Below are 10,012 nucleotides of genomic sequence, written 5' to 3'. Positions count from 1 at the left end.
GCGGCACGCGCACGAAAGCCGGAAGCGCCGACAGTGGCGGCGGCAGCGGGGCCACCTCCAAGTTGCCCAGGAGCGCGCACAGGTGCTCATCCGGGGTCGGCGGCTGCTCCGTTCGCGTCGGCGCTGGAGCTGGAGCTGGCGCTCGGGTCAGCGCCAGAGTTGGCGCTGAAACTGGCGCTCGGTCTAGCGCTGGGACCGCAGTTGGGGCCGGGGGCGGAGCTGGAGTTGGAGCTAGCGCTAGAGACTTAGCTGGCACGAACGTTGCATCGCGAGCTGGCGCTGGTGCTGGCGCTGGTGCTGGTGCTGGTGCTTGCATTGGCAGCAGGGCACGCTCAGGAGCCGTCGCTGTCGCCGTCGCCGCGGGCGCCCGTCGAGAGCGGAGAGCCCGCCCCGTGCCGCTGCGGGCGTGGGTCCGGGCGGCTCCCTGCATCGCTGACCGGGTGCTCCTTCTGCGGCCCTGACTGCGCGCGCGGCCCCCGCTCGGGCCAGCCTGGCGGGGCGCGGCCTCGCCCAGTTGCACCTGTGCGTTGTCTAGGAACGGCTGGATGCCGTAGTAGCAGAACAGGCTGGAAGGCGGGGCGAGAGCTGGTGAGAACCAACCAGGAGCGCGAAAATTGACAGAAAGAATGGAAGAATGCCCTCCCTTAAACGACAACGTGAGAATGATATACAAAAAACATGACGTTGCAAACAACACTTGGGGCTTGTTAGACCTCGTTCACGACGACAAAGAAGCCAGTGACGAAGGGGACAGCGGTGTGCGGCCAGTGGAGGCCTAGGACACATGCTGGGTGGGTGCTGTCGTGACCTGTCGTACCACGTGACGGTAGGGGGTTCAGACAGCCTGCCGGAAAGCACTAGCGCAACGCTGTACTGACGCAATCTGAGGATGCAAAACATGCTGTTACGCCAAGCTGTAGCATGGTCCGTTAACATCACGCTGCAACGTGGTGCTGCCACGTGGGTTGCGGAGGTATGTCGTAGCCAGAGGCGTGGCTGGTACACGGCTGTATTGGTACGGTCTGAATTTTGAAGAACGATTGTGGTCCCAAGCGCAGGTGCTACCAAGGCACCCCATCCCTTTTTAGCCCGCTTTTATCTGTCATTTCAGCACCTTAGATGGCACCTGGCCAAATGTTGGAATTAGCGTATTGAGTCATGAGTTGGATCGTTGAGCAAACATTTCGTTCATATCACGTGCATAGCCTCCTACGATGAGATGCAACAGTAGCGCAGGCAGGGGCACAGGAGGCACGTGCCCCCCCCCCCCCTTCCACTTGGGTTTCTAGGAGCCCGAAGGGCCCCTCGGAACCTGCGATGAAGAGCCCAATTTGAGTGCCTGAAGGGCCCGAAGGGCCAGCCGGAGGTTTCATTCAGGGGCACCAGCCGCAGGGTCGAGCACTCCATGCCAGTCAATCGGCCGTGCGTGCTGATCAGGGGCCCACCGAGTCGATGAGGGCCGATATTCAGTCAGACACCACAACCAGTAACGCATATTCGGCTCCGTGGCGACATGGGCCTAAGGGCCCATTTCCCAAGCAGGGACAAAGCTGGAGCCAGCCATTCACACTGCTCGTGGCACCACGGCGCCGAACAGGGGGCCTGTGTTGTCAAGGGGCCCGGAGTCGACCAGAGGCAGTGTTCGAGGAGGTCCGAAGAGAGGGCCTAGGGGGCCCACGGATCCGATGATCAAGGGTCCGATTAGAGGATCTAAGGGTATAAAGGACTGGTCGGAGTCTTATTCAGGGGCCCCGATCCGCGAAGCAGGACCCTCAAATAACGATCAGAGTGCCCTTCGCGCTGATCGCAACCCCCTGAGTAGATATGGCTTATGTCGGCCAGGTACCACCGTGCCACATAGTCGGTTCCGTGTCCCCCAGCCGGCTATGTTAGCCCGAGGATCAATTTACTAATCAACTATAATCGCGGAGCCAGTGATTTACACTGGTCGGGGCATTGTATCTATCAGGGGTCCACAGCGCCTAATAGAGGGCCCTCTGCTCGCAAGGGCCCCGAGACGACCAACGGAAGTGTTCGATGAGACCCGAAAAGGGGCCCGGGCGGCCCACCGGAGCCGACTATCAACGGCCCGATTAAAGGGCAAAAGGACCCAAAGGACTGACTGTGGGTCACAAAGATAATCGTGGCTCGTAAGATCGTGACCTACTATATCAGTCGGAGGTCCTTTTACACCGTTTGAGGAGCCCCTGAGACAATGCGGTTGTCCAAGTACGTCAGGGACTACAAACGCCGAACAGTCGGCTCCATGTCCGTCTGAACGCTCGAGACCCATTACCCAAGCAGAAACGAGGCCCGGGGTCCGCGATTTGCAGGGCTCTGAGTTCTTGACACAATGAGGGGTTCCTGTGTCGGGTTAGGGGTCACAGTGCAGAACAGGGGTCCTGTGGCGGGAACTGGCCCCGAGTTAGAACGGTGTTTGAGGGAGCCGAAGAGGGACCGAACGGTCTCTCGAAACCAAAGATCAAGGGCCCGATGGGATGGCTGAAAGGTCCGAGGGGCTGGCTGGAGATCACATTAAGAACCGACACCGATAGGGCCGTGATCTCAAATATCAGCAAGATGATCTCTTGCACCGACAAGAACCTTCCGAGACAGAACGTTCCACTATTTTGACCAGAGATCACGGAAAACGAACGGTCGGTTCCGTGTGGGTCTGAGCTCTGGTGTCCATTTTCCAAGCAAGAACAACGTTTGGCCCGCGATTTACATTGGTCGGGCTCCTGTATCATTCAGAGGCCCACAGTGCCTAACAGGGCATTCTGTGTCAACAAGGGACCTCAATTCAGTCAGGGGAAGATTCGCTCAACAGGGGCGAGGACAGGAGCCCGAATGGCAGAGGGTCCATTGCGTTGGTCGGGTTCCTCTGACAATGGAAGGAAGCATGGGAATTTGTGATGAGTGATAACATTGAGGTGATAAAAGATACCTGTGCCAGTCAGAGCCCCCAGTACCGAACGGTGGGTCCTCCAACCCTATTCCAGCATTCACCGTTAAGCCCAACTGGAGTCTATGTGTCAGTTATTTGACCACCTGCGATGAGCAGGGATGTTGTTGCGTCGAAGATGGTTCATGCGTCGGTCCTGGGTCAACTGCGCGGGCCAGAAGGCCTCCCACGTCCGGGAGCGGACCAATAAGGTCAGATGTATCCATCTAAGGTCCTCCGAATCGGCCAGGGGATGCTGTCCCGTGTCGCCAGAATGACGGCCAGAAAACACACCGCGGTGGGACAGAATGACCCTTCAGCCCTTGACTGGGAACAACAATGTGCCTCCTAGTGTTGCACTCAGGGAGGCCCTTGACCAGAAATAAGGGGTCTCATTGGTGCTGAATGGAGTGACTCAGATTGAGCTGGAAACGCACAAGGTCATCCCATGTTTCCTTGAGAACGTTTCTTATTTTGCAAAATCTGCTAGTGAAACAAATACCACACAAATTTTGAGCCTTTGCGCCGGGTGCCAACAGTGTTGTGGTAAACGCGCACGCGCCAACCACTGCGCGTCTGGGAAACCACAGGTACGGGGTTCGATTCCCACGACGCCGCCCGCCCTTCCCGCCAGGGTGAGGGGCTGGCGGTGCCATTTAGATCCAGCACTTGAGTGCGTCATAAAACCCAATGACACGTCCGTAATCTTGGGGAGCAAGAGTAGCAGTAGCTTGGGTTGCAGTTTTTACAAAACCGAAGGCCGTTGGCCACTGCAAGTAACGGCGAGGCCGGGCGCCGAGCGCGCAACAATGACCATCGTAAAGTAATGTTTCTAAATGTCTTTGAAAATTAACGCGCGCAGTTCAAAGATTGCCATGAGCGCATCTTTTTTACAAGTTTGAGAGAATCTTCTGGACAGTTTAACAGGAACAGCAACGCGGAAGATAGAGATTTTACGTTACTCTTTCAGCTCTACCACTAGATTCCTGCACCACTTCGGGGTGCTGTGAAGACCAATGCGTTATTGTCATGAATCTAAAAACCGCGCAGGTAAAAGATACGCCCGAAATATCTCTAAATGTACGTTTTGATGACCAAAAGTATTCAAAAGGCATTCCTTTCAGATGCGTCACCATTATCGTCCACCTATTAGCCACAACCTAGTACTAAACATGGGCCGACGCTGAGCGGCCTAAGAAGACTGCGACGCCTGGCGTCGAGTTTTGTTACTAAGATATTATAGCGTGCATGCTCAAAACTACGTTACATAATTTATGCCACTCATTAGTTCTCACCGAGTGCTTAACATATCCAGACAAACATGGCTCGGCCATGTGACCACAAACTGTTGAGCCATTTTCATCTTCAATCTACATTCGCGGAATCCTTGCTATCTCCGTACAGTCCGCGTAAACATTTTCAGCTATAGTGTAAACATTTTCACAGAATTTCTGAGTTCTATCGGTTCGAAAGATTTCACTGCACTATTGTAAAATGAAGAGAGCCGGTGATTTATTACATGCAGTCATTTCATGCATGATTTTGCTAGTGTACTTACTGTGAACTTAAGGCAGAATTGATCTCGCGGCAGCGTCCGGTCTATATTCTAGTTAAAGAAGATAAAAATGTGTGATATATATATATATATATATATATATATATATATATATATATATATATATATATATATATATATACATGTGTGTGTGTGTATATATATATCATATAAGAAAAATACGTTCTTAAAACAAATGGGCCATGTCCGACGATTTTGTGGGGGCCCTTTGTAAATCCTGTGCCTTCCCTTGCCAAAGCTCTGGCAGCGTCCCTGCAATGAACATGTTGTTTCGTGTCGTGAAGCCAGGCCATGATTCCATCGGATCACTCACATGCTATGCAGGCAGTTTGTGGTGCCACAACATAGGAGCCTGGGCACTAGGTAGAGCTGGTTTCGGTTTGCGTTGGGTCTGCCAATCGTAAGACACTATCAGCTGGACTGAGCCAATCACAAGCCACCCTCGGCACGTGCGCCGATCACAAATCACTGTCAACCAGTCACAGACGTCCGCTAGCAAGTTAGCGCACGTCTCAATGCTTCCGATCGAGTTTATTTTAATGTTTGCCTCATAGGTACAAATTGGGGTCAAAACATGCTGGCTAGCTGGCTACAGTGATGTGATGCAACGCTCTGGCTGTCACTTTTGAACACACAAGCATTGCCTTTATGCCAACGCGCAGGCGCATGAATACCGAAGAAACGGCCATTTTTGGTACGAACAGGATACGGTGGGCCAGAGGCCTTCAAAAGAGCCGATAACTCAACGGAGCAGCCGAATCGGTCTAACCCGTGCTTCCGAACGCTGATTTATGCGCCGCGTCTGATCACGTGGACTACTTTGACGTGCTTGTTACAGACAGCACAGAAAGAGAAAAAAGAAAAGGAGGCGGGTAAACTAAGACAAGGCCGATCTCACGCCTCCACTGGTGTTAAGTCCTTAATTAAGCTAGAGCTGCGAAAAAAACGGCGAGCTTCTTCCGTGAGCAGAGGCCGACGCAATCCAGGCGTAAGGTTTTACACCAACGTGTCACCTACCGGGTCAGATCAATGACCCAACTAACAGTTAAAGCTTTACGTTTGAATAACCACAGATCAAAAATTTGTGTGGGTAAGCCATTAAATGACAGCTGGAGGATCATATGAAGCATTCCAAACACAATTTTACGCCCGATGCCACTTTCCTTGGATTGATTAGGTCACGTCGACCAAATTCGTTCACATACCAAAATGGTGTGCAAACATTTGAATGAAACGGTATTTCAATGTGCCTGTTGGACGCAAATTCAGGCTCAAACGCACCTGAGATTCAGATTAAGCGCCCGCCATCATTTGGCATGAATAATGGCAAAAAGCCAGCCATCATCCACATAGTTCAACTGCTGTGTGGCCTCGGCTGATTTGAGCGGTTGATGTCTTTGTAGATGAAGAAAGTTTCTTGGCCCACACCAATTGCTACGGTAATGTAATGTTGAGGCGCGTTATCTGCCGTTGATCGAGTGTCTTGATGCTCCTCTCTGTATCCAGATAGGGGAAATGGAAATAAATGAAATATTGTACCCTGTCATTATTATCATCATTATGATAATTATTATTACATCATTGCATCATTATTCGTTACATTCGGACGGCTCGAGCCCTGCCGCGACGTAATGTTGGTATGCCGATGTACCAGTGTTCAGTTTGTACGAAGCAGGGAGCGAACAGACAAACGGCGGCCGTTTATTCGCCAGCACGTCATGCTACATCTTCGAAAATGTGAATAAAAAGAGCAGCACTAAGGAATGAAGCGTTTATTTTGTATACTAAGTATTTGGTAGCTATTTAATCAAAACTAACCTTGTCCATAAGTGAGTGACTTTGAGTGTTATCTGGAACATCGCACCAGGGCGTGGGTGACGAATTGCGTTATGGCAAGCTGGGCCCGTAAAATTTTTGGATTGAGGTGGGCTAGAGCTTTTGAAAAATCGCATCTTTCCTTGGATGATGAAATTATTTTCCGAATTGGACGGAAATGAGCCTCTGTTGTATTTCTTCCATGAGCTAACCATGAATTCTCTAGATAAATTAACCTGGGCAAATACATCGAATTTGACTGAAAACTGTCAATTCCAAAACAAAAATGAAATATTCCCACAATTGTGATCTTGTGAATTGGGCGAAATGCCATGCATTAGTCTGGCCTTTTGACACAAATTCTAGGAATCCTTTGACTTTCTCAACCCTGAACATTTGTACGAAAATGGATTATGGTGGGCGGGGAGGACAGCCCTGCATATATCACTGTGATTGATAGGCTGGATGGACTGCACGCTGGAAAGTCGATGAATGAAGTATTCAAGTTCGGGGACGATATCGCGGAATCGTGACCCTTTTTGCAAGCGAGCTGCTTGATCAGCATCATACTATGTTGCATGTGTCCAATACATCTTTGGAATACATCGGATATCCCACGGAGCCATCATGACACAGTTTGCCGCCACCATGCCATCGAAGTGCATTAGCCCGCTCCCGGCACCACGCCTCTGCGCCGGTGACCGTACTCACGCCAGAGCTCGGTTCTCGAAGCCTGGAGGCGCCCGGGTCAGGTCAGGCTCGTAGCCCGGTGGTGCCTGCGCCAGGCTGGGGTCGGACCGTGATGACGACATGGATGATGCGTTTGGACCGGCCGCCTCCTCCCGACCACTGCGGGAGCAGCAAGACGAACGGCGGCGCCACGAAAGCACCGGCGAATACAGGCGGCAGTCCAGATCGCAGTCGATGGAGAAAAGCAAAGAAAAAGCATGCAAATGAAGCTGCTCGCATGGAGTAGCTCAACAGGGTAAAGAGGGCCCCCGTGTTTTCTTTTGTCGTTGTATCTTATAGACCCAGCGCTGCCACGAGTCCGCTGTTCCAGATCACCGCAGGACTCAGCTACTCTCCAAAAGACTCACCTTCCTGACCCCGAATTGAGCGGGCAGCTCGGATTGGCGATGACAGTCACGTGGCAGTTGGACCGGGACGGCATGTTGTCATGGTGACGATGGACGAGTGACGGACTGCCGCGCCGGTAACTCATACTGGTCCTGATCAGGAAACACGAAAAATCTGACAGTCCGTCACTGGTATGTCATTTCTTACGCCAAAAAGCACAGTGATGGTCACTGTTGCAGCCTTTCGCGCTGGATACCGCAGGCGGAACCAGTAAAGTGCGAGCCGTAGGGATTCTCAACCCCCCCCCCCCCCCCACACACACAATCACAGGGTTGAGGTGCTGCGAACCAACTCGCTATAACCGATCCGCAAAATGCGACCCGCCAAAAATAGCAAAAATACCGGTTCTCATAATCAGGAACAGAACTGAAAATGCGCTGGACGACACCAGGCTTCATCCGCCACATGCCTTATCACAGAGCAGAGCAGTGCCTACAGTTCATAGTTTGTGGGAAATCGGAGCGTGTTTTGTGCACAGACGCAAAGGAAAACCACCGAGGATATCTGCGACTTTTGCGGAAAGTGACTGCTAAGTGACGATGGGCTAAGATGGCCAGAGAGAATGAAGAGGAGAAAGAAAGAAAAAAAGAGAGAAAGAAAAAGGCACCAAGTAGGAAAAACGGCGCTGGGGATCAATTCCAGCTCAAATGTGTCAGCTAAGGCTGAGTTCGAAATGCATGGTTTGTGGGCACATTTGTTGATGCCTTTGACCAGAGGGTGAGCAGAAATTTTTGCTTAAACAGAGCTGAAGGTACCATGTCATACCATAACGTACATGTATTGTTAAACTATCTTAAACTATCTTAATGTACATGTCTAATTTCTGTTGAAGCAGAGCTGAATGTACATACCATACCATACCATGCGTCATACCTGGCCATACGTGGATGAAGCCTTTTGTGCAAAGATAAAATAATTTGTCAAAAATCTCATCTTAAAGTTGGCATAGCATGGCAAAAACAAAATACCTTAAAACACAATCCAGTTCGATCAGCTTTTCGCCATATGTTTGTCTATCCGGCAACCGAATTTGTAGTGCGCGTTATGTCTGGCTTAAAAGGTGAATGTTTGCCGTCTAGTATTGTGTGCTGTATAACATCCTCAATATGTAGGGGCAGGGGTGAAAGTATATGGTATGTTGGCAAATCAAACGGCCCATTCGGCTACGGTTTAACAAGCACGTCCTAGACGCAAAAAACAAAAACAAACTCCTGGACATCCACTGACGGTCACTTTCTTTTCTTTTTATTGAGATTTGACCATTTCACCATTTCACCAAGACCATGAGATTTGGCATAACGAGAGCCCCTTGGCTGTCAACATTTTGCAACAACAAAAAACCGAAGTCTATCCTTTCCCTGCAAAATTTGTGAATCAGTCCACATACGCGAACTAAAAACCTCACCAAATAGAAATATTTCATCCTGAAAATTGTGTGGTCTTTATCCGCACAACGCTATTGCATTTCATCTCCCGTGATTCATTGTAATTTTGTCAGGTCCAAGTGTGGGAAAAGTGTGCCTCTGCCCACCTGTATGCTGAGGCAAAAACCCCTTTCAACTCCCACCCCATTTTACCCCAGTTTACCCCAACCCCATCAAAACCCCATTTTAATTCCATTTTAATAGCTGAATGTTATTTTGTTTTATTGTGAAGTGAGAAACTCATTTCATTTGAGACAACTCTCTCACCCTCCCAAGAGCTTCTATGCGTGGCGCTTCTACTTGGGTGTTGTGGTCTTACTTCCTGCATAATCTCGCCCAGAATCTCTGAATCTGTCGAGCAACAGCCATCATATGGTGGTGTGCGGCAAATAGCGGAACGGAACTTATAATTCCGTGAATTGTGCCCGCTAGTTATTGATCCGACAAGAAGTGCACTTCGTTTTGCCCCACATTTGCTGATCGCGAATTATTTGATTAGATGAATGTTGAGAGAAAGAATATAAGCTCAATCACGTTTACGTTTATTGATAAATCAAATAGATAAATATTAAGCTCGGCACCTGTAGGCTAAGAAGCAGTTATAAAGAATGCGGGATCATGAGTCAGCTGCATCGCATTCAAATAAATATAAATGGGCCGCCTATTCAGAATCACTCTGTTTCATTAGTATGGACACTTCGGACTATGCTTGAAAATGTTCGTATCTCAAGTCAATGTGTCAACCATATGTGTATTAAAAGGTTATTAGCTTCTTAATAGCTAACTTCACGCCACATTCACATTTAACATGTAGATTGAATCGTTGATAATGCGGAGTTCATATAATATAAGAGATGACTTTTGTACCATAAGAGGCAATATTGTACAGCGTTTATATAATGCCAGGAGACCTATTGAAGTGGACGAACATTGTGAGGACGCACGTGCTACTCCTTGCTTTCACTCACCGTCTTTTCAGAAGCTTGATGAAACCCGTGCAGCGTTTGTAAAACAGTGAATAAGGCTTGAAAAGCTTCCAAACATGAATTCCGCAGCTGATCTGAAAATTGAACGCTTTTTTTAGGGCTCCACTTTGCAATTTGTGTATTGGCCCGA

General features: G+C 49.7%; 1 protein-coding gene across 1 annotated transcript; it reads right to left on the bottom strand.

Annotated features, from left to right (window-relative positions):
* Nucleotides 1-332: 332 nt before the first annotated feature.
* LOC119095100 (uncharacterized) lies at nt 333-9,940 on the bottom strand. The gene is made up of 6 exons (XM_037217990.1): nt 9,865-9,940; nt 7,433-7,564; nt 7,047-7,184; nt 4,834-4,911; nt 438-566; nt 333-345 (listed from the first exon to the last, which is right to left on the bottom strand). The coding sequence occupies exons 2-6, from the start codon at nt 7,555-7,557 to the stop codon at nt 333-335; spliced, it is 483 nt and encodes a 160-aa protein (XP_037073885.1). The 5' UTR covers nt 7,558-7,564; nt 9,865-9,940.
* Between the last annotated feature and the right edge of the window lie 72 nt (nt 9,941-10,012).

The sequence above is a fragment of the Pollicipes pollicipes genome, unplaced genomic scaffold, assembly GCF_011947565.3.
Source record: "Pollicipes pollicipes isolate AB1234 unplaced genomic scaffold, Ppol_2.1 Scaffold_4219;HRSCAF=4965_pilon_pilon_pilon, whole genome shotgun sequence".
NCBI lineage: Eukaryota > Metazoa > Arthropoda > Thecostraca > Pollicipedomorpha > Pollicipedidae > Pollicipes > Pollicipes pollicipes.
The sequence above is the reverse complement of the archived record's forward strand: the minus strand, read 5'-3'. Positions and strand labels throughout refer to the sequence as shown.

Coding starts and splice junctions, on each gene's coding strand:
- LOC119095100 (XM_037217990.1), bottom strand. CDS start 7,557: ATGAGTTACCGGCGCGGCAGTCCGTCACTCGTCCATCGTCACCATGAC. Junction 7,185..7,432: donor CTCAATTCGGGGTCAGGAAG/GTGAGTCTTTTG, acceptor CTGCTCCCGCAG/TGGTCGGGAGGAGGCGGCCG. Junction 4,912..7,046: donor TTCGAGAACCGAGCTCTGGC/GTGAGTACGGTC, acceptor TACGATTGGCAG/ACCCAACGCAAACCGAAACC.